The sequence below is a fragment of the Rhipicephalus microplus genome, chromosome 6, assembly GCF_043290135.1.
Source record: "Rhipicephalus microplus isolate Deutch F79 chromosome 6, USDA_Rmic, whole genome shotgun sequence".
NCBI classification, from domain to species: Eukaryota; Metazoa; Arthropoda; class Arachnida; order Ixodida; family Ixodidae; genus Rhipicephalus; species Rhipicephalus microplus.
The window spans coordinates 166,539,242-166,564,652 of NC_134705.1; the positions used below are offsets into that span (position 1 = coordinate 166,539,242).

General features: G+C 46.3%; 1 protein-coding gene across 1 annotated transcript in view; it reads right to left on the reverse strand.

Moving 5' to 3' along the window:
• Positions 1-2,837: 2,837 nt before the first annotated feature.
• The window catches only part of LOC119167189 (inactive tyrosine-protein kinase 7), a 189,322-nt gene continuing 166,748 nt past the window's right edge, over positions 2,838-25,411 (reverse strand). The window contains exons 3-13 of the mRNA XM_037418626.2: positions 23,842-24,129; positions 23,127-23,274; positions 19,208-19,344; positions 17,965-18,261; positions 15,002-15,346; positions 14,357-14,641; positions 13,034-13,306; positions 7,846-8,037; positions 6,768-7,022; positions 4,438-4,670; positions 2,838-3,551 (exon numbers count right to left, since the gene is read on the reverse strand). Coding sequence (XP_037274523.2) covers positions 2,973-3,551; positions 4,438-4,670; positions 6,768-7,022; positions 7,846-8,037; positions 13,034-13,306; positions 14,357-14,641; positions 15,002-15,346; positions 17,965-18,261; positions 19,208-19,344; positions 23,127-23,274; positions 23,842-24,129 — 3,032 coding nt within the window. The 3' untranslated portion in view covers positions 2,838-2,972. The remainder of the gene's footprint in view (positions 3,552-4,437; positions 4,671-6,767; positions 7,023-7,845; positions 8,038-13,033; positions 13,307-14,356; positions 14,642-15,001; positions 15,347-17,964; positions 18,262-19,207; positions 19,345-23,126; positions 23,275-23,841; positions 24,130-25,411) is intronic.

The following is a 25,411-nucleotide window of genomic DNA, read 5'->3' on the forward strand; positions in this document are numbered from 1 at the left end:
TCTATGCGATTTTCAATTGGTGCAATCACAGGCAGAAACAGCTATGCTCAAATGATGTTAATGCAAAAAGAAAACAAAGTCTTTGATGCCTCAAACATTCTACTTTAATTTAATGTTAACGATGAACTTAGAGTCGAATGGCTTGTTTCCTTAGTGTATGTTGAATCTATGTTGCTGACAATAAATACAGTAGGAAAAACTGATGCACGTATGAACGCTGCTCGATGTATGTGTTGAGATGCTTCAACAAGTACATATATTCTGAAAAACACTGTATGGAGGCAGCTTTGTGAGAGTGAGATGCTTACATTCACAGCAATCACTTGCAGTAATCATTCAGTATAATCAATAGCTAGCAGAGAATCCAATAATAACTTCACAACATGCACAGTAAGGGACAGAATAATATAAAGCAGGCATTCTAGCAAAATCTCGACTCATTTACCACTCGTACACGGACCAGAGTGCATGGTTGAATCTTCATACGCAAGATGGGAATCAAGTGCACGGTAAATTTTTACAAATTATAATTTCGGACAAGCCCTCACCATCAAAGCAAATAAGAAATTGGGAAAATTGATTAGAAAATATATTTCTCCTCACATACCACCTGGTGCCCAAGTTATCATTCGTTGTTTGACTCACACAGCCATTTGAAAATGACTGTATTAATGTATGAACAACAATGATGAGATGTGGTTAGAAATATGTAGATGCTCACGTGATTGTTAAACGACGCGGTCTAATAGCATGAGACGTCAATAGCTTCTCCATGAGTCGGGTGTGCTGTGAATTCGTCTCCAGAACAACGCATCGCGCTTCGCATGTAGTATTATGTACTCATGAAGATCCTATGCTACGCATGCAATCGTGATGCAAGTTATGACGTACTTCACGTGCAGTGAGCATACAACTCGATCTGCATTTAAAAAATGTTTTGTCCAACACTTGTAAAAAAAAAAAAGAAGAGCACCACATTCTTTTGCAAAGTGTCATGCGTGGTGAATAAACGTGACTAGCCCAGGAACGTTGGACTTCACAGGGACAACTTGCCAAGGGTAGAAAATAGAAGGATGGATAGATATCATGGTACACATTCATATGTACACTGAACGCATCTCTCTACAGTTAGACAAATAATGTGTATATAAAATGTGTGTAAGGACATAAAAGGCGTACAAAACATTGTGTAAAGTGTCGTTGCGACAATATAGTTCGTTGGTCAAAAGAATATTATTATGGATTGGCATTTGCCTTTATCGATGGCAAAAATGGTGGGCAGTTTTTAGCCTCCTTCACGCGCGAGATCTACTCTTATAAATATGTGTAAAAAATGTTTACCACGAATGACAATGTAGAACTTGAAAAAAGGTGACAAGCGTGTAAAGAAAATGTTTATGCTTTTGTAGGAAACTGCAGTGCAATTGCACGAACCTAACTAAAGATGCCTAAGTTTGTTCACTTCATTTCTTGCCAATATTAATTTACTGGGCCATCTTTAATACCTGTGTCACCCAGCCACGTTTGATCATGATCGGTGCTGACCTGGATCAGATTTCTTCACTGCAATCAACAGTGGTTGCTTCTATGCAGTTGCACACTGAGTTTGACACAGAGTTTCACACCGCTGCCAGTGAATTTGCCATCTGAGAATCGGATATCGATACGCCGGTAGCAACTGTCCCGACCCTAATCAGGCCTGATCGCGCCTAAAGGTAGCTGTAAAGCTGCACCTAATACGGATCAGCCCTTATTGTGATCATGTGATACCGGTATAAGTCACTACAATGTTGCAGTACATATCTTTTTGTTCAATTTTTGTTTGCTATAAGCTTAACACCCAGTTTCTGAATATCTCTTGGTGCACATTTCCTGTTTGAGCTTGGCACTATTATTCAAATGAAAAAATGTTATAGGACGTTACATGTTATGCAGTTTTGTATCCAGCACAAAGAATTGACATGAGCTATGTGCAATGGCAGTAGCTTGTATACTAAAAGATTGTATAAAATTGCATTGCTTACAGAATGATGCATGTGACACACTTATTATGGCAACAAAGACATGATAACTATCATGATCTGATTACAACTCCTAAAGCCCTCTCTGTACGCTTAAAAGACATATTTTTAAACTGAACCAATCTCTATTTTTTTGGTACAATTGAAACAAAACATGATAACTATTGTGATCTGATTACAACTTCTGAAGCCCTTTGTGTACGTTCAAGAGACCCTTTTTAAAATGAACCAATCTCTATTTCTTGGTACAATCGAAACGAAACATTAGGTAGCTGTTGATAGATCACTTATATAATGAAGTGGTTCCCACATTTGTAATGCAAAAGTGCATCGCACAGCTTGCCTATGCCTCACACACAAAAAAAACTGGCAAACTAGGCAATTGCCCACTTTTTCATATAAAAGTGCGGCCACGAAACTTGGGCTGAATTAAATAGCAATGCAGTACTTGTAGCTCCAGAGGTGTACATAATGGCGCACCCATCCACACTGCAATCCACGACTATGTGGCCCAAATGGTGCACTGCAGAATGTGAATGACTATGAACATGGACGTGAGGCAAGACGGGAGGACACGTGCGACCTTTAGCAGGTGGTGACGTTTGCGAAAACGACGCTAACCCACCATTTTTTACGATGCCATAGATGCATGCGCCCTTTCGCCTAGCGGTAAAGTCTCAAAACGCTTCTTGATCTTGAGGAGACCTTCCTTCTGGCAATAGCAATTGTCCCAGCTGCTACCGAAATGGCAAAGGGCAGTACAAGAAAGTGAAGAAGGTGGATTCTGACAGGAGTTCAACGGAGGTGGCTGAAACATAAAGATGCTCCCTATGATCCTTACCGTGACCCTCTAAATAGGTGCCATCTATCCCTACTCCCCCATTTCCTGATTAGGCCCACTGCTTCAAATGACCCTGAATATTGAACACTAATCGACACAGCACGTAGCCTTCAGACGTTGCTGTCCACGAAGATCTCGCCAATCCTGACAGCCACTTCGGAGAAGGACGGCCTGTCACGCGGTGACCGCTGCCAGCAGCGGTCCAGGAGGTCGGCGAACGGCATTGGGGCACTCGCGGGCGCCGTCCAGCGAAGCTCGGAACTTTTGAGCAGCCTGAGCACCGTGGTGTCATCCTTGTCCGCATGAGGCAGCAGGCCTTGAGTGAAGACCTCCCAGGCGAGTACGGCAAACGAGTAGACGTCACTTTTCGTGGACCACTCATCTTCTAACAGCGCCTCGCTGGGCGTCCAGCGGATGGGCACCGACCGGTTCTGGTGCATGGCATACTCGGCGGCATACGAGTCACGGCACAGCGCCGGACAGCTGACCTTGATGTCGAGACGCGAGGTGATGAGGCAGTTGCGTGCCGCCAAGTCTCGGTGCGTGAAGCGGTGGTTGGCCAAGTGCTCCATTGCGAGGGCAACCTGGTGGCAGACGCCGATGGCCTGAGCCTGGTTCAGGGGAGGCGGCTTGGGCCCCTTCCGTTGGCTGTCCTTCTGAGTGGCCAGCAAGAACTGCTTGAGGTCACCCTGGTGTATGAAAAATTCCCCAATAATGTGAAGTGCGAGATGCGTGGCGACTGCCACGGTGATGTGGCGCCAGCTACTGTTGCATTACGTTCGGTGGAAAACATGTGTTTCAATATATACACAGGACCACACTGTTATTGATAACACATACAACTCCCTCCGAAATTTAGTGTTCTGGAATGATATGTGACTACTTCAGTAGCTTAGTGATTATAAAGTATTGTTACTAGTATTACAAAGCTCGTGCACTCCATTCCCCGCCATGGCAGCAACATTCCAATTCCAAACACAGTTATATATAGTACTAAGTCTATCAATCCATCTGCGTAAATTCGATTAGCTAAATTATGATAGAAAAATCTTGTGCCATTCATCATCTGAATTCATTACAGTGAGTACAGACTGTGCAAGAATGAGCGATGTGACAACAGCTTAATATGATACAGATCCAATGACCCCACACTTCTTGCTGACATCAGCCACTTCATAGCTTGTGCAAGTTGCGAGAGGAATGCACAAAAGCAAGTTTCTTGACGCAAACACCACAAAGCCTAATACCCTGTAATACAGTGTGACAGGTGATCATGCAATCATCTGCAGTGTTATATCCAATCTGATTATCACCTGCCATTTTCCTGGCCACTACGAAAAGGCAGTTTTTTTTTCACAATTTCCAGTCAATTTTCTGTTGGTGATCATCTGTTACCTGCTAGACTTATTGGATGACGTACTAAACTCACTTCTTTTTTTTTTTCTAAATTTCAACTGAGCAGCCATATAAGCTTGACCAGTTCATTCACACTGTTTTTCTGATTACTAAACATAGACGTTATACTACCATAACGCTTTTAATGAAAGAAACGGCGAGACCACATCACGCACTCACCCAGTCGGTGTACTCCATGATGACCAGGAAGGGTTCGACGTCTCGCGAAACGCCCAGCAAACGCGCAATTCCCTCGTGGCTCAGCTTGTGAAACATGTCCATCTCACGCTTGAAGTCAGCATGCGCCCACTCGTCACGGGAGTGCAGTGCTTTCACCATCACCACCGTTTCAGCCTCACCCTCCGTGATGTTCCTCGCCTTAGCGAGGAAGACGTCGCCAAACTCGCCACGTCCTGCAAGCATATTGAGCAATTACAACAATGGTGCTTAGGAAAAAACTGAGAGACCATGAAACAGCATCAAGTCTTCCGTTACAGGGATATATACAACAAAGAAAGATATTGGCAAATACTTTAAGCGTATGTTCATAAAAAATTCAATTGTAATATTTATTGCGGTTTAACGTCCCAAACCAGGACATGATGATGAGAAACACCGTATTTAAAGGGGTGCTGGCACAAAAACATTGGCCTCGCGTTTTTCTGATGAGATGCGTTGCTGGAAGCCTGTTAGGCATGACCCGACACAGTGTTTGCTGCAGCACGCGGTGATAATTGATTACAGGCCCATGATTACCGACCAATTTCAGTTTCAGTTTGAGAGAGCTCCTAGAACTGGGCGCAACTGTCGCCACCTAGTGTGTGCAGCTCTTGACCATGTCTGCACACAGAACTGTGACACGCTTCTGCTCGGTCCGCATCAAGACTTACTTTTGAATAGGAAACTGGACTGCAGTGTCGCCAAGCACAAAACTTTCAAAGCGTGAGCCACGACCATGCACACGCAACCAGCCGCCGAGAAACATACACTGCGGAAACAAACGTGGCAAAAAAAAAAAAAAAATGGCAGCTATGACAGCATCATAACTTGTTTTTTTGACTGCAGCCTGGTGACATTAGGCAATTAGGGGGTCACCTAAGGGTCCCCTTCGAGGGTGTCAATGACACGATGAAGTCGAGGGCTCACGCAAACTTATAAATCCTTTTAAAATATCTTCCCAGCTTTATTCGCTGCTGATATTTTGCAGATGATATACGAATGTTCCTGGGAATTGACCCCACAGGCTGTCTCAGCCGCGAAATTTTGTGTCAGTGCCCCTTAGATGGGTTCCGAAATTTCGACCGCTTGATATTGTTTAACGTGAACCTAAATCTAAATGGGCCTCAAGCATTTTCGCCGTCATCGATATTGGGGCCAGCTCAGCCGAGATTCCACCCCGCCATTCTCGGGTCAGCAGTCGAGCACGATAACCGCTAGACCATTGTGGCAGGTGTATAAAAAATTCAGTGTCCCCGTTCTAATCTAAATGGCTATTGTGTTGAAATTTATTGTACATTGTCGTTGAATGGTTATTAAGTACTGACGCTGATTTTACAGACACGTGTCTGTACTAAGGTGTGCAGTGGATTTAGATTGCACTGCCCTGACCATAGCGTGCCTGCTACACACTGTAGGAGACGACCACGCCAAAGCAGTCACAGCCGGCAGTCTCTCCATGGCAGCCACTGCCACTCCGTCAGTCATGCAACTCTAAGTGACACCCTGCCACCATTCATCCTTTCTCGCTTTGCTAATCTCATATCAACAGGTTCTCAACCCAGATTGTACTACACTCGAACCTCATTATAACAAAATCACTAGGCCATGAAAATACTTTTTTATCTCCGGAAATTTATTAAAAATGTATATTTGTAACACTGTATCTATGACAAAGCTCTTCTTAATTTACTTTGTTATAACTGACAATTTGTCATATCTATGCTTGCTCTGTAGATGTTTGAATTACATAAATAGCAGAAGGCTATTCTGGTCTGTATAATTCTTTAGAAAAATAATCCTTACACGAACATATATTGTACGTTATATATCACGATAACTTCACACACATTTCAGGTAGCACTGCCTTTGTGATCGGCTGACTTTATTTTTGCATTAACACAGCATGCAGAACAAAGTCCCCTGCATAATGCCATTGAAAGCAACACACTGGTTAAACTCTTCTAGGATTATGTATATTGCGCACAAAACTACCCTAATTTTCTTTCCTCTCCCATACTGTAGCGCTAAGCAGCACGATGCAGGGAAGACGAGAAAGACCAAACAGAACTAGAGCTGAACACAGTGCTAAACTACTGCGCTAGTCCTGTTTGGTCTTTCTCGTTTTCGTTGTATTGCACTATTCTACACTTTGAATATGTACCAACAATCTGAAACTCACACGCTTCCCCTACCGTTTGCACATTCTTGCCTCTCTCAACTTTGAAAGCTTTTACGTCCAGACAGTCCACGCTGGATTCCCAAAAGCGCAGGAAACGAAAGCGTCGACTCACCTAGCAGCATCATGGTGTGCAGGTCCTGGCGCGGGAAGTGCAGCTTGTCGTACGAGTTTCGACTGCGCCTCGAGTTCTGCGAGTGGGAGCCCGAGCTGTGCGACAGCGCGTCGGCAGCAGCCGCATTTCCATCGCCCACGACGATACCACCGTTGGCGCCGTGGGGCGCAATGAGCGAGTCGCGCGCCCCTGCTATCACGGGGCCCGTCTTGTCCCGCATTTCCGTTGGAGCGATGTCATCGTCGGGCTTGGCCACTGCAAAGAAGCAAATGTGCGCCCTTGTGAACAGAGAAAACAATATTGGCACAGAAAACAATGTGGCACAAACTTACATTTGTGCCACATGTGAGCTTGAGACTACAGCCATTATTGAAACAAAAGCTTCAATATCTTACCAGAATATTCTTAAACGTAAATGAGCCTAGTTCGCACGAGGCGCTCACTTCAGCCATGTAGCAGGTCACTCATCAAGCTTTTAAATATCCTCGAAAGAAGCTTGCAGAAAAGCCACAACTGAAAGTGACAATTTCTTGAAACGAAACTGCCACATTCCCTAGTGTATAACCTGTACAAAAATTTTAGGAAATTGGATCGCAAAGGTGCTTCATGGCAGTACTCATAGCTATGCAAGAAAGCTTATTTCATAATGTTACGGGGTGTCCATTTTCCAAAACTTTTTCACGAATTGCTATAGAAGGTGCTGGTTATACATGAGAAAATGTGGTATTACTTCACCCTAACACTTAGTCAGCTTAATATCAACATCACCACCCAGATTATGTAAAAATATGAGCACTGATAAATTTGGTTGTTCAGATATGTGCACGATCGCACTTTGGTATCTGCTAACACATGCACGTCTTTTATCGTTCGTGGCCTTACTAACGAGTGTAGTAACATGCCCACATCCAAAGAGAAGGAGACCAGGAAGTACACCACATTTGGTGTTTCAAACGAAGTTACTTTCTGCTTCCCTCCGAAATCCAAGTTGGGGTGCACTGGCACAGTACACGTGGGTCTCGGACGCGGTGCGTTTGCAGGCACGCAACAAATGAGTTTTGTTTGAAAGCTCACTCACCTTCGGAGGAGACCTGCAGCAGTAGCATGGCCTTCCTGCGTGCCCTTCGGAATCGGCACCAGATCATGAGTCCCATGACCAGCATCATGTAGATGGCCGCCGCACCCAGTGTGATGGTCACCGTCTTGGCCATCGTGTTTTCGCCAGGATCACCCACGCCTGGCAGGCTGCCCGAAGAATAGCCTTCGGAGTCTGTTCAAACAAAATGCAAGACAAGCATGCGAAAGCTGATGAAGCAGAAGCTGATGACGCAAGAGCAAATGAAGCACAAGCCAATGATGCAAGAGCCGATGATGCACAAGCCAATTAAGGACAAGCCTAATAGCCTGGCCAAAGCCCTAGTGCATGCCATTGAGTTTCTTAATAATACACTAGAGGCAACTCTGGCGCTAGTGTCTATGGGAGCTTCTATGCATGACGATTTAGACAGCGTGGAAATGGCAGGTGGATTTGCCTACATATCATTTTTTTGGCTCTATGCAGTCTGCAGCTGTTTCACTGCAAGACAAAGTTTAGTAAAAGTTAACCAGTCCCATTTCACCAGCTTAACCTCTTCAAGCTCATAAATTGAAATTGGACCACAATATTTACAAGGAGCTGTTCTTTTATCCAAAACAAAGCCAAAGCATGACAAATAAGCAAAGCCGCACGTGCTTTCGACGTCGCAAGCAGGAAGCCTAAGCAAATCCATGTTCTACCCATTATTCCCACGGTAGCTGAAAGGTTCCTGGGTCAGAGTTTTCTCTAGTAAATCTTGTGAGAAACTCTATGGCGCATTTAACCTACAGAAGCATAGCCTTCCGAGATTTGCTTCGGCTGCAGTTGCTCAGAGGGAGTTAAAGTTTGAGTTCACACTCACAACACGAATCCTTAAAGCATCAGGAAGAAGCATGTGTCAAGAGTTAAAGCTGATAACAAGAAGGTTTATTTCACATGATTTTTAGTAGCATGTAGACTGAGGAGTTCAGTGCACCACCCCTCTTTACAGGATGCTGTTGCTGTACTGGCTGTGCTGATGTGGACTGCCACCAGGACACCGAAGTGCTCAAGAAGGGTCCCGTTCTGGCACAAGTGTGAGAAAATCACCAGAATTCTGTGAAGAAGTTGTTTTAAGGCACTTCACAGAGCCTTTTAAATCATATTTTCTTGGAACACTCGAACGGAGAAATTTTGACTTGTCTGTTTTTCTGTTTGTCTGTCTGTCACCCGATCAGCCACCCAGCGAAAGCTTAAACACTTGCTCGATGCCCACCTATCTTGATCTGGTGGCTGCAGTTATATACTTGTAAATATCGCCAATCAAAACACAAATATTACACATATCTGAGGCGCAACATTATCACAAAGTATTAAGTTGTGTGTTAATTCACTGGAAAATGAATAAATACATAATTTTGAAGAGCCTAGTGTTTCTGCATCGACAATGTGACACTATGCACAAAAAAAAAAAAAAAAAAAAAACGGGTGTTTCCTACGCTTCACTAAGACGATACAGTGCTGCCGCCTACCAGTGGCTCTGCCGCTGCTTCTGTTTTTCACCATTACTGCCAGATGGCGTCCATATCTCATGTAAAGTGACCATTTAAGCCCAGGATGCTCAGCGCTGGTTTTTTATCACCTGCTTAGATACATCATGATGTAGAACACCATTGCGATGGCATCTTACATCACAATAAAGACTGGGTGACCCAGATTGTAAGGCATGGTTTTTAGGAAAATCAAATGACTTGCAATCTTGATGTCCGGCACAGATCATTAGAGAGCCGAAAATACATATACTAAAAATTCTATTAAGATTTGTCAACAGAAAAAAAATTGTCGAAGTTGCCCTTGAAGCCTTAAAGTGATGAATAATATTTCAAACTTGTTATGGTGGAGGCACCATTTACAGTGCAGGATAGGCTTATTTCACTTCACAATTGCACATGCTACCAATTTGAGCATTCAAACTCTTCACCACTCAAGTGCAGGTCCCCAGGCAAGTGGGAAATTCCATGGTGACAGTGGCAGAGTAGCACTTTTTCTGCCCCTTACATCCTCCACTGCATTCATCCCTCCAGTTACCCTCCTTCCTCTTGTAAATTGTGTGCTTCTTCCACAGAAGGCTTAAACCTCATCATGTGAGGCTGCCCTAAGCACCCTCTTTCCTTCCTTTATGAAACGCTTCATTGCTAGTGAGGAGCCATGGGAGACTGCCTTCTGCCGCTCGAGGCTCAACATTAAGGAGGCCATCCTGGAGAGGGCTAGAAGAATGGAGGAGGCTTACTTCAAGTAGTTGCTCTCCTCTACCCTCTCTCCCATTGCCCCCTTCACCTTCACCAGGGACAAACAAAGTTGTTGATCCATTCTGAGGTAGACATCTGTGCATGAGTCTGGTTATTTTGTCAAAGTTTTTATAGTTTTACCACCATGTTTACGCTATACCTTTCTTGGCTGCTGCTTTTTTTTTTTTGCAGCATCACAAAAAAAATTACTTAATTACTAAGCCTAGTTCTAATTAATTCCACAATATACAGGCAAATATACAAGCACCGAGTTAGTACAAATCCTAGAGAAGAAGCTGGGCTGAAAGTGGACAGACCACACGAACACCACTCATACCCTACCATTGTTGTGGATTCCTTGGCTATTGTTCTTTAGAGTGGCTAAAATTAGCACCACACAATGGAGTGATGTGTTTATTATTGTTGCGATCGGCGAGCCTTCCTTTGCGGCGGGCACTGAGACGGAAGAAAGGCAGTCGTTGATAAGGAGGAACGCGAAGACTCCCGGCTGTTTTTCTTGATTTGGGAGGTGCGTGGTTGTAATTACTCCACACAGCCCTGCTGTCGCTTGTGCCAGCACGAAAATGCGACACGCGGCGCCTTCGTACATTGAGGCCCAGACGCTGAGTTTAGACCTCGAACCACCACGGTGTGCGTCTTTGGCTGAGAGGTCACCGACGCTCAAATCAACGCCAGATGACCAAGCACATGTCATTGGAGTTGCCTGGCCTGCGACCACCGTTCGACAGTGTGGGCGGTCAGCCCAAGCAGCGACACGGCTGACTCCTCACATCCCCTTTGCTGGCTGCATGATTCCCCGGATGCGACAGCGTGGCCGGAACACTATTGGTTTTGGGTTGTGTGTTTCAGTGTATGTTGGGGGCGGTGCCAGCAAAATGACCCTCAGCAGTGATGATCTGATTGGGTGAAAATGTTTTTCCCCTTTTACCTAGGCCTAGCGTCTAGGGAATGCGAAAGGACAAAAAGCAGCAGGGTGCTCCTGAGAGAGCCTTCGACGAGATCGTCACAATGTAGGACAACATTTTCGTATAGATGTTCACCTAGTGGCGAGAAATGCTCGCTGGTAAATAATGTAGAATAAACCTCTGTACAGTTTTCCTCATCAGTCTCTTCATGCTAGGCGTCTTCCTCCCGAGTCTCTCGGTGCCGATAACAGCAAAGTCCCAATACCTCCGCAACAGATAGCAGTGGGTGGGATCCCTGATCAAAACCTACGGCATCAATAACTGGTGGCAGAAGTGGGATCGTTGATCAAAACCTCAGGTCTCAATAATAGCAATCAAACACAAGTACTCTTACACATCTTAAATAAGCAAACGGTTTTCAATGTTTATTTAGAATACCTTTATGAAAGGTTCAAGGCTATTGTGGCTGTTTACTGTATGCAGGGCTCGTGGCACAGTGAGGTACCGACACTTTTGCTAGATGACGCCACCACACCAAATTGTGTTCAAGGCCGTGGCCGATTTGTGCACCTTGTGACCGAGTTGTGAGTGTCTGTGCGTTGTCTGCGTTTTCTTAAATTTCTACAACTGTAAGAACATAGAAAAGCTTGCTTTTTACAACTGTACTTAATAGAGAATTTTCTACTAGCGTATGCTGAGTTAGCGGCCATCAGGGGCGCAGTGTTAGCATTTGTCACTCAATGAGAACTTGCAAGAGGTGAACGTACAATGCACGTCCAACACCAACGTAAAGCTTCGCTTATGCGTACATGCAAACCTAGCAGCATGAAAAATCGAGAGACCAGCACAGAGATGAAGTGGGGGGCCGCATGTAAGAAATTACCGAGATTGAGACATTTGCGAGAACGCTGTCGTTGCTTCTGTCCACTGCGATTGCGAAAACGTGGCACTTCAGAGAGAGAGAACATTCACCAAAACAATGGTCTGGCGTGATCATTAACACTCAGTAGCAAGTCGTGTTCCACAAAAATCCCGTGAATAGGCATTCTGCATTGATGACGGTGCCCTGGCAGCTCCTTTGGAAGAAACTTCCGATGTTGACCTGCTCTTACGAAACACGAATGCAGTTCTGATGCTTCTGTGAGGCGACGTCATCGGCCTTCCTGTAGTGCCACACGCTTACATCACAGGCACGTGCTGCACAAAATCCGTACTTGTCACCTTTCCGCGAAGTCGCGAAGCACCGAAACTCAGCCGTGTACGAGTCCTGAAACACTTGTGAGTACTTTTGCTTTTCTTTTGACACCGCCATCGATCTTCCAACTGAACTTGAGTAAACACGCAACTCCCTTCAATCATGTAACAAACACAACTAACACCTAGGCAGGCGGCGTGGACTGAGTGTTCAAAATGAGGGGCCAAGACGACCAGGCACAAAGTTGTGGTGCCTCTTCCATGGCCCGCTTTTGTATACGGCAACGAGTGCGTCCCTCGATCACTGACCTTCGTGGCACGCACGGTATGGTTACAGTGAACTAGTGTAGCGGTGAGTGCTCTTCTGCAGTACTGCAATGTTCACAGCAAGAAGGGCCAACATACGCGCGTGATTCAAAGAAAAGCCCCTGCTAGGGCGGCCAGTTTTCGAGATATTCGAGATGACATTTGTACAATTGGGAGACTAGGTCGAAATTCGGGAGTCTCCCGGTCAGATCGGGAGAGTTAGTAGGTATGCATAAGCTATTCAAAAACTTCCTAATTTGAGGTCACTAACTGTGATGTGAGGTCATTAACTGTGATGGAAACTGAATACTACTGTCAAGTCTGGCAAGCGTCGCAGGGGCTGGTAATGCACGCAGCGTAGTGCAGTGGCAGCCTTGCCGTCAGATTCTCAAGCATGGGCCGTATGAGGAGCACTTCCTCTAGAGTTTGTACTAACTCTGTGTACACAACTTCCAAATGTAATATTGAGCCCCAAATCTCCTGCAAAACAAAGCCTACCTAGGACAACGAGGCTGGCCTCGACGCGCCGCAGGCCCCCACTGTTGCCGGCTGTGCAGCCGTACTTGCCGTCGTCGTCGCGATGTACTTCGGAGATGTAGAGGGAGCCATTGTCGAGGACGCGGTAGCGCTGTGGGTCGAAGTTGTTGAGCACGTTGTTGCGATCCCACTGGATCGTGGGTGATGGGTCGCCCGTCGCCTTGCAGTGTAACATGACGCTATAACCCTCGACCGCTCGCGTCGTGGACGGCTGAACCGTGAAACGGGGCATCACTGCATGAAAAACAAGAGACGAAGAAAGAGACGAAGTGGTCAGAGCAAGCAGATGCACTTAGCAGTGCTTACGTACCATACGAAAAGATCATGAAGGATATACTCCTGTTAAGCTCGCGATAAAACAAATGACATAATGAAACTAGCAGACTTTCTTAGACCTCACATCACAATGAGATTATGTTACACATCCACAGTTATGCCAGGAATGTTATGAAAGCACGCTTAGCCATGAGTCAAGCTGGAGAAGTGTGCTTTATTGGGTTGGTTGGTGCACAGTAGATGAAGCATAAAACAGGGCTTAGGACGGGACAAGATGAGAACAGCTGAGTCCATCTCATTCCGTGGATATGCTGTGAGGAAGCAAGCATGCCAATATAATTATCTTATGCTGAATGAGTATCCTCTAGGAACTACATCAGTTCCCAGAAAACATTCGGCCATATTGAAGCTAGATATTCATCAACTTCAAAATGAACTATAGCAATATATAGCCGAATGATTGAGCTGGACATCTTTGCAGCTGGTTCAATAATCCAGATGGAAATAGAATTTATTCTATCAAGAATATTCCATACAAAAATATGCATGAATTGCAGCACTGCAAAGACAACTGATGCCCCCTGCCGCACAAAACAATCTCACGCAGCTGCAGCAGTCAAGAACGCAGCTTCGATGGGCACGAGTGTGTGAGATAACTGAGATGAGTCATAGTGATTATCAGAGCTCGAGACAGACGTCCTATCAGATGAACTCCTTCCTAAGAGACAGTGAAGTAAGAGAAAAATGGGTATATGAGAGAACAGTGTGCCTGAATCGAAACAGGGTCTGATCACAAAATGACGACATGTTACCCTGCTTATATAAGACTCTGCATACTAGAGAAAAGGAATTATCTCTGGTGCGTGTCTCCTATGAAGGGATGCAACTGCACTAACACTTTGTGGTGCAGGAGGCAAGTGTGTACGGCTTTTCTTGTTTTGTTTTAAGGGGGGGTGACAGGGTCAACTGTACTACCAACATCTATTGTGCAACCATTTTGTCACTCACTGATGACGTCGAGGCGCACGGTGGCATTGATGAGTCCCTGGGTGCTGGTGGCGACGCAGGTGTAGCGGCCGGCGTCCTGGGCACGCACCCCTTGGAATCGCAGTGTGCCGTTCTCATCGCGGATGTGTGGCGGCCACTCGAGCGACAGCGGCTGCCGGCTGCCCTCTTGCTCCTTGATCCATCGGACGATGGGCGACGGGCTGCCCCGCGCACGGCAGTACACCTTGGCATTAGAACCCAGCTCCAGGTTGCGGCTTACAGGAGCCGGCACAAACTTTAGCCGCTCTGTGGAGGGAAGCCAAAGGAAAAGAATGAAACCAGAGAATTACAGTGCATTTTAAAGGTACACAAGATGAAAGCAGAAACTATGTTTAAGGTAGACGTGAACTGCTGAAGTAGCATTCCAGGAACCTTGCAGCACTTATTCCATTGAAATAAAATGCTTCATTCAAGAGATTACCACACTTCCAAAGTTAGCATACCTAAATGCGTTCAGCCTATGACATGTTAATAGACTGGCAAAGCAACGTAAGTGACACTGTAACTGGATATGTGCAATGCCTGCTCTGCTGTTTCATGCAAGTGGGAAGGAAGTGGCTCAAGAAATGCCACACGGATCAAAGATGAATCAAACAGATCACTCACCCCTGACTTGCAAAGTAGCAACCTTTGCCGTCTGTATGGGGAAACCAGTGGTGTTGACGCTGCAGAAATAGTCGCCTGCGTCGCTCAGGCCTACGTTGCGGATTTGCAGCGTCCCATTGGGGTAAGTAGTCAAATGACCTGGCCCGCCGTTGCCGTTCACGGCCGCCGTGATGGGGTCGGTACTTCCCGAGCCGCCGTTGCCGGCGGGTCGCAGTGGCCTGTCGTCGTGCTGCCACGAGACCCGGGTGACCGGAGGTGGGGAGCCCGAGTAAGAACACGTGAGAATGGTTTCCTCGCCTTCATCCACCGTCAGGTCAAGTGGGTGGGAAGACAATGACGGCGCAACTGCAAGAAAATGTTGGTAAGGGACCCAGGTTAGCGAGAAATCGGTGATTTTAAAGTGAAAGGTTTACTGGCCTAGTCGAATGAATTTTGCAGTGTATCTCCGCCTGGCCTTGAAGCAATGTTAGGGTGCCCTGTGACAAGGCGCACAAAATTTAGTTGCCGCACTGCAGTAGTGTATGAGCCAACAGCGAACGCATTTGTTGGCTCGTCAGTGTACCTCTCTGAATGCTCTTCGGCAGCGTCCAAGATGAAAACGCAAGGAGTATGCACATCTGCTAGCAGAGGAGCACACGAGTACGAGTATTTACTGGTGGTATAGGCATCTGGCGTTTCTCGCGTATACTGCAGTGACGGGAAACTGTCCAAGTGATGGTAGTAAATGCACGCAGTACGAAATGTTCAACATGTCATATAGTTTGGTTAGCAAACTAGCTTGGCTACGAGGATAAACAAGCATAACCAAGTAAGCAAGCTTTGGCTTGCATACCTGGACCTAGCCGAGCTATACAGCAATCATCTTTTAATTACTATGTACAGTTAATCTTTGACGAGTGATTACAGGAATGAAATAAAAATGAGACAGTTCAACTTATGCAAATATTTGTGGTTGTCTATGCTGGCTGTGTACCTAAGTTGAACAAGCATTATTTTGTTGCAGTTACGATGCAGGGACATGATGCAGTGTCCACTGCACACCTTGAACTTGCGAGAGGGTTGGGGCGCTAGGGTCAACACAATCCTTTGTTGGTTCAAAATAAATAATATTGCATTGCACATTTGCAAATTTGCGTGGAAAACAAAATGCACATGGTTAATAATTTTTTCTATGTGACCTAGAGAATCCTGCACATGCGGCTACTAGATAATGATGATTAAAACTTTATTCTGGTCCAGAGAAGATGAAGGGGAGACCCCGCGTCCCCCGGCTAATCCCACGTAGAAACCACTAAGCCAAGCTTGGCAGTCCATTCACGGGCACTGTAAACGGCCGGGGTTTGATCATTGAGTTCACGGCTGTGCGAGAGCACGGGCCACCTGTTCTCGCTGAAGACGGAACTGACAGCTTCACATTCCCAAAACAGATGGTTGAATGTTGTTAATAGTTCAAAGGCAAAGCAGTCCGCACTGGCATACCGTTCAGGGTACATGACATGAAGAACCGCAGGGTTAGGATACGCACTGGCTTGCAATTGTCTAAGGGTAACTGCCTGCACCCTGCAAAAGGCAGGGCGTGGGAGGCGGAATACCCGTCTTTACAAATGGAAGCGTTTTGTTATTCCGTTGAACGTGAGTAAAGGTTCCCTGCGAGGCAGATGGACTGCTGAGGTGGTGCGGTCAGCGAGTCCTCGCGTGGCCTTGTCTGCCCTCGTTTGGGTTAGAGGAAGAGCCCTCGATCAAACGACCCCAGGTGAGTGGGAAACCAAGAGAGAAAATGGGGCGTGACACTCTTGACGCTTTGGAGAATGCAGAGGGTATGAGTGCAACCATTCTGGTTTTGTAGGCCTTGATAGCCGGCTTAGAGTCATTGTATATTGACTCTGCGACTATCTAGCACTGCCAGCGCGATTGCAACCTGATCAGCTATCAAGGGCTTCAATGTGCATACTGTGGTTTAGCCAGTGAGCCTTGAATTCCAGTCGATGATGAAAACAGTGAATGACTCTTGTAGGAGACATAATGCAGCATCCACGAAGCTTGCATCACTGGGCCTACTACGGACTTCCTCGAGCAGAGCTCTATCCCTGGCCCTACGTCGATCAACGTTGTTCGCAGGGCGCACATTGCGGGGAATGAGTGTGCTGTGCAGTTGACTTGATGTTTTTTTCTTAGAATGTTTCTTTTTTGAATATTTTGGTTAATGTGCTTTTGTTAAGCAGCACTCATCCCATCCTTTCAAACAAATACAAACATTTCTTTTTTTTTAGAGTTTCTTTTGTAGTCTCCCTCTGTAATCCAATGCCTTTCAGGATGATTCATTCTAACTTGCCTGGCTTTGTACCTGCTTTGTAAGAGTTAAGTGGCTGAATTGTGAAGGCGAGAAATAATATTTAAAAAAAACTTTGAAATACATGGCTGCATTTAAATGCACATACATACCCCATAAAGCGAACAAGTGAATAACCACCATGGTAGCTCGGCTAGCAGAGCATTGGATGCGTTATTTGAAGGCTGCAGCTTTGGTCCCTGCCCATGGCAAGTTGTTTTCATCCACTTTTCGTTTTTCAGAATTGCATTACAATTACTTCAAATAACATACCCTGTACTTTCCTTGGTATAAGTGTCTGTAAGTTCTAACAAATATTGTGTATAGCACAAAAAAAAAACGAGCCCTTAAGTTTACCCTTCTTTTGTACAGGATGTTCCAATTACATTTACGTGGCGGGGTCTTTATGCAACATTTGAAAATGAAGCCTTGAACTGTCCCTTCCAACTTCTAATATTGAACTAATGACACAAAAATTATGAATATAACATTCGCAACATACCATATTAATCTAAACAGCCCAAGCATTCAACTTACCTTAAAAATTTTCTCAAACTGTATTACTACTACCACCACTACAACCACACTACAACTCTATCGAACGAGAACTACAACAACTACTGCTACTACTCACCAGCTACGAAGACTGTGACGCTGGTGCGTCGTGTGTTAGCCATGTTCTGCGCAACGCAGGTGTAGTTGCCGGCGTCACCCTTCTTGGCCGAGTCGATGAGCAGCCGCATACCAGACACCTTGACGCGGCCCGTGTCACCGATGGTGTGGCCCGACGGGTCCTCCCACCAGGCCCTGGGCCGCGGCTGGCCATCGGGCACCACGCAGAGCAGCTCCAGCTGGCCCCCCTTTGCGGCCACCACGGTGCGGTCCTCCGGCAACGGGGGCTCGATCGACCCGTGCTTGAAGTCTTCGAGATCTATGATGAGTTGATCCAAGTGCAAGACGTTAGACGGAACTTCTTTATGCCCGTGTGTGTATCTATGCGCATACGTACAAGTATTTACACGATTGTCAGTCAGCCCATTTTAAATAGATCTGGAATCCGAGTTTGAGGGCATCGACTTATAATCAAAACAAACTAGAAGAGCTAGTTGCGCCGGGACAAGCAAAAAATCAGGGACCTTGTGGCATGGTCACGACATTAGGCTTGCGTTTTAAGCAAAGTTTGTAGCATATACCACATTTTCTTGCGTAAAATCCGCACTCTCGGCAACGATTCACCAAAATTTTTGTAAAAACGATTCCCGCAAAGCTGGCTTCTCTGCATATAGACAAAACACTGCTGTGAAGCCTTCTTTACAAAACAAACCTTTTGTTTTATTTTACTTCCCGAAATACACTGCGGGGCAAGTTGGAAGTATATCACTAGCTCGTGCATTTCAGGGATACCTTTTCACGAGGACAAGACTGAGAACTGGTCGACAGGGCAGGTGCTGACTCCAACTGTGGAGTCAGTCGACGTGTATAAGACGGTCGAGCGACAACGTAAACAATTTTTTTTTATGAAATGCGCTCACGCGTTCATTAACAGCGAAGCAGTTCTAGGTCAAGCCATTCATGTCCAGGGACTATCGTGCATCTAATCCCACTAGGGATATGTGCCACTCCCATAAGCGCGAGCAGGGTTCCCCTTCGAGGGAGGGTGGAGGTGTCACAGCACCCCCCCCCCCCCCCCCCAATCACCAGCTGCAAGTTTACTTGCCCTCTTCACTGGCAGTGACACTTTCACGAATATTGCACGCCCTTTGAGAGCAAGTATCTCAGGAAACAGATTCAAACCGCATTACGAATTGTACGTTACACGAGTAGGCAAATTAGGGATTATCTCGAGAGAAAGAGAGAGAGAGAACGAGTACGCTCACATGCGAGGCTTATCCTCGCCACGAAGGACTGCTGCGCGGCGTTCTTATCCTGGCCCACGCCGACGCAGCGGTAGAGCCCCTCGTCCGAGCTCTGGACGTTCTGCACCAGCAGCGAGGAGTTGCCCAGTATCATGGTCCTGCAAGACAATCAACACTTTGTCCACACTCGTCGTACGACACCAATGATATCGTGCACAACTTTCGAGAACGCTCAGCGGCAACATATCATGGTGGAACCTTATATTTCAACACCCGCACTTTGTCTGCAGCCCCGTCATTTCTTGTGCTCCCGCCTACCTCGATGAATACAGAACAGCGCACACGCACACCCGAACACATTTGCGCGCGTGTTAATAAAAATGCGTTCGTTTTACGTAACGCAATATAGGACACATGCATACGTGCACGCGCATATACAAACGCGATTATGCAATCACACACGCACATACACGCATACACACCGAAACACACATGCATTCGGGCCCGCTTGCGCTGAACCACTCACGCTCGCACGAGTCCCGCCACACGAAATGCGCGTACGCAGTCAATTGCGCACGAAGTGCGCACATGTATACACATAAGTACAGATACACACGTACAAACAGACCGATAAAATGGCGCAATCGCGCAGGCCTAACACAATAGCGCGGAAACATATATACTCGTAAACGTACTCGATGACACAAACGCACACGCCCTATAGCTCACGTAAGTAAACAGACGCACGCACAAGCACGCACGCATTCGCGCACACATGCGGGCATCACACGTGTACGGATAGCTATGCATGTATGTAACGGAATACGAACACACACGCGCGCAATGATGCGCGTTTGCGCACGCACAGAAACACACGTAACGCAAGCGCACCGCGCATGCTCGTACGCGCACACAGACAAGCGTATTATGCATGCACACACTAGCACATGCGCGCGAACATGTACAAACACATGCACAAATCACTCACGCTACGAGACTACCTGAATGCCTGAATTAGCACACTTGATGATCCTGCCACCCTGTTCTTAGCCGATCCCCTTTTGTGGGCGAGTGCCAGCAAAGCTGAAGGTTCATCATCATCATCACTCACGCACACACAGACGCGCACGCGCGCGTGCGTGCATGTACACATACTTCCACACACGCTACTATACGCGCACGCACAAACACACTCACAGGCATGCGCACGCCACGACCCCGCCTACCCACGCGCCTCACTTGCACGATTTTACAGCGAAAGCTGTTATACGAGATCACAATTCAGGTCTCGTGCAGCGCCGTAGTTGTCCGCCGCCACCACCGGTTTTCGTTACAGCGTCGCACGAAATCGGCAAAAAAACCTAGTACCAATGACACAGTGGGGCTCGAACCCGGGTCCGCTAGATGCCAGCTCAGTATTCTACCACTGAGCCACGCCGGTGCCTGGGACTCCTTGGCAAACTTGCCTTATAGGCAGGCTTGACGTCGAGAAAGCAATCGCGTTAATTACGACTTATAAGGCGTTTTAAAACAGCGAAATACCAAGCCGTCGTCGACACAATGCGAATAGCGTAACGAGTGGGTCGTCCGATGCTCCAACCCATTACAAAGGCTTGTTCTCGTTCAGCAATTAACTGTGGCGCATACCCACTTCAGACATAATTTCTCATCGTCGACAGCCACTGCATGAGCTATAGTCACAATATTCCTCGCAATAGTTTAGCGGATATCGCGAGCTTCTGAGAACAATGACGAAAAATAGCATATATAGCGAATGTCGGCCTACTACCCTGAAGTTTTTTTTTTTATTAATGCCGTAGTGGGCATCAAGCAAGTGTGCTTGCAGCAGTTACCTAATGAGTGTTTTGAAAAGGCTCTGAAAGGCCGCTCTTCTAGCTTTAACTGTGACTGTGCTGCGCCTTCCGCGCAGCCCGGGCGTTTTTTTTTTTTTTTTTTCACAATCACTCGTGAGTTGTGCTGAAGACCAGCACTAATGCTTCAGTTTGTCACGGGTTTATACGTAAATCACATTACGATAAGTATAGCCCCCGATCTCGTATAGGATGTCCCTCCCAAACCACCCTAAATCACGTGCTTTTTCGTACCTCTCTCTGCTCCAATGTCCGAAGCATCTGATACATGCAGTACAGTATAATGAATATCCGACAAAGGCAACTGCGAATTACCGTTCTTTTTTGTTTCTTTTTTTTTTATTGAGCTCGGATACGTCCGGAGTCACTTTTGTGCTTTCCTGTCTGCAGAGTTCACAAGATAACTTGGACATTCGACGTCGTTTCCCTTGTTACGCATACGCAGCCCCGGATAACGCCACCGCCCGCCACCAAATGTCTCCCAATGGGGTCCTCGCAAACAGCATCCACTATACTAAGAGGACCCGTCACGCAGCTCCACATATAGCAAGACTGTCGGCTCGTTTCGTGAGAAACGAACTGACAGTCTGAACACGAAAAGAATTAAAAAGAATATCCGCTATAACCGGTGTCTTGTATGTATAGACATATAAAACGGGGGGGACGGGGGGGCTATATACCGCCATAAATCTCCCTTATAAGTTCTACGCGGTGTCACCCTGTGACGTACGTGTCCCGGGCTGGAGGGAACGGATTTCCGATTCGTCATCGTTTAAGGGGACTGGCCGAGTGGCGGAGTTTGCGTCATATACGGTCCCGAAAAGCTTACGTAAAGAAGAAGAAAAAGGATAGAAAGTAAACGATAGAAATGCATTTATAATATAGGTTTTCTATTCCCTTCCCCACCTCGGCTTATTCTTTTTCCTTTCCTTCACGAGCGCTCCTCCTGTAGATAACATCTGACGTGCCGTAAATCCCCTTTCATTTCGTTCCAGCCAAAGGTACTCCCTTTTTTCCTCAGCAACGTAGTTAGATTTCTTTTTCTTTGTTATTGTTGCAAGTGCCTCTACACCTGCTGACAACCAACCGCGGTGACACGGCACCTACGGCTACTTCGATTTCCACCCAAGTTAATGAACCCCGAGAGGTCGAAACTAATCTGGGGTGATTGAAAATCCTATCGTGACGTTTCACAATGACCCTATTCGCGTCGGTACGAGTAATTATGAAAACGGACGAACGAAGTAACCTTTCATTGAGGCAGCTTATGGCGTTCACGTAACACTGGCATAAAGCCCCGGCAGCCTGCAACCTGTTCATGTTTACCTTCTACTGTGGCTGACAGCCACCGAGGCGAACAACTTCAAACGTAGCTTCATACCTCACCACCCATTTATATATATATATACATATATATATATATATATATATATATATATATATATATATATATATATATATATATATATATATATATATATATATGGAACTTGAAGGGAAGGCACGACAGGTCCGGGTATTTTCTATATTGAATTAACTTGCAGATAGCACATAAGAAAAGGATCGTATTTACTAACGTTTCGGCCATGGCACGGCCTTCGTTTGCAAGTTAATTCAATATATATATATATATATATATATATATATATATATATATATATATATATATATATATATATATATATATATATATATATATGCGTGTTCAAGTAGATACTCCGATCCTCGGCCTAGATTCTGGCCTTGATCAGGATTCATCCTGATGAAGGCCAGAATCTAGGCCGAAACGTCGAAATAAACCACGTTGTGACCGCTCACGGAGGATCTACTTGACTATACGCAACGCTACGGCCACTCAACCACCATGCCTGCCTCTATATATATATATATATATATATATATATATATATATATATATATATATATATATATATATATATATATATATATATATATATATATATATATATATATATATATATATGTGTGTGTGTGTAGTACAGTTAAGCATACAATAACGCCAACGTCATGCCGACGACCGTGAGATTATTCAGTGTGCGTGTACTCACTTGGTGGTGTTGCCGAGAGGAACGTCGCCGTCCAGCGCGTACCACTCCGTGATCGCGGCCCGCTCGTAGACGCAATCAAGCCGCGCCACGTCACCACGCTTAACAGTGACGTCACTAGGCAGCGTGCTGATCCGGGGCACGTTCTCTCCTGCACGGGGTGTTGCGGAGGCAAAATTTAGTTTGATTTTTTTTCACCGAGAAATATTGTTAGGGTGCCTGAAACGGCTTTTTTTTTTTTTAAATTACGGTCACTTTATGCTAGAACGCGAGAAAGTGCAAGGGACAGGGCTTGTGGCACGCCCTGGTGGCGCTGAGATGAAACATGGAAAATGGCCTTCGCGATCGTACGTATACGCTGCCTCATAACTCTGCATAGCACTAGGTCGCCGCAGCGTCCACATCAGAAGAAACGAAAGCGAGCCAACCAATAGTAGCGAGGCTGTAATATGACCATGGTCTCTCCCTTATTATTTTTTTGTGACTAGGCTGTAAGATCGTCACGTGACACTCCTTCTTAGTTTTTTTTTACTTTCATTCGTGATGAAATAGGGAGAAGCGCGAAAGCAATTGAGGCTCGGGAGGTGGACACGGTCACTCACCCATAGCTCACTCGATGAAATAGTGTTGAGCGATTTAACCTGACCGCTTATACGATCGTTTAGAGGAGCCACTGCAGCGACACTCTAATGATGTTGGCAGCATGAAAGGCGCGTACCAGCCAGCGTGAGGGCGAAGCCTCGGCGACTGCGCACCATGCCGGCCTCGGAGGAAGCGGCGCACGTGTAGACGCCGTTGTCGGAAGGCGTCAGGGCGGCCAGGTGGAAGCGTCGTCCGCGGAAGGTCACCCTCTCGCTGCGGAACAGGCGCACCCCGTTGTGGAACCACTCGAGCTGCGGCTCGGGGACGCCTTCGGCTCGACAGCGCAGGGACATCTCACCGCCCACCGCCAGCTGGTCGGGAGACGACGGGCTGTGCAGCTCCACGCTCACGTGGTCACCGATCCCTGGACGAGAAGTAAGAAGACGGAGCATGTTTAGTCCATGGTATGCGGATACGCTCAACTACACCGAAAGGAGCCCTGATATAGCCAGGCCGACCTGAGGCAGCATGTCGGACCTGCACCGCATGGGAACAGGTAGGCTTAATTGCAGTGGTTTTGAAATGGCGTTCCGAGGGGCCATCTTAGGCAGGACCGTAACTAGAGGGGAGTTCGGGGGGTTCTGACACCCCCCCCCCCGTAATGTCTTAACGCGTTAACTTTTTGGGTGATGCCAAAATATTTCCACCCCTTCACATCGACATCAATCGGCAAAGGTAGCCTCTCTATACATTAACACCCTGGTTACGACCATGGTTTTAGGGGCACCGCGATGCTATCGTTCGCGAAATAAGAGTTTTCGGGGGCAAGTTTCGACCGGTTTCTAGTTCCAGGTCCTTCTCCAGGAACTGCATCAACGTTCTGGAGAAGACCGCCTCAGCTGCTCCAACGTATCAATTAAGAACAACGCCTGCTACATGCACCCGCAATGGCGCTGCATTTCCTTCACTTGTTCTGTCTTCCTTTTCAATACGGTAGCGAGCGCGCCTCGAGCAGCGCCCCTCCTCCACTTCTGGTTCGTCACACCATGGGGTCCGCCATCACTTCTACTATTGTTTACAAGGGTTCCCTGACGCATCGACGGCAGCAAACCACAGATGTAGAACCACTGTATATATGGCTTCCTTAGGACTCGCTGCATACATGACATACTGAAGCTCATAGCAGACGAAAAACGCGAACAAACGAAGGCATGACACGCACAGGCACAAACTTACGATTTTTAAAGAAGCCATAAATAGTAATTTTAGGGTAGGCCGAGTTAAACCACCACATCGTGGGCCCTCTGGACAGCCCCGAAATCGAGAGAGTAGGTTTGAGATCCGTTGGTCGGAGTGCACTTTTTCATTTGTGTGATTTGATTGGGACCACGTAACGCAGCAGCAAGTTATCTAGATGGCTAACTACTTCACGACCAGGTGGAAAATTTGCACAAGCCCAATGTATACGCCTCCGCAAATGTATTTAACGAACCTGCACCTACACCTGTCTTTGCAAAATACAGTGAAATTCACACTGATTTCTATTTATCATGCGTGCGCTTGAACAGTATATAGCATCGCTCAGATTTACGAACATGTGTCCTAAACTTTCAGCGTTCACGTCAAAGCCGAACTGTGTCGACTTTCATGAACAAGTAAATCGATTAAAAAAGACATTGCGCAGTTCAGGTTTTTTTTTTTTTTAA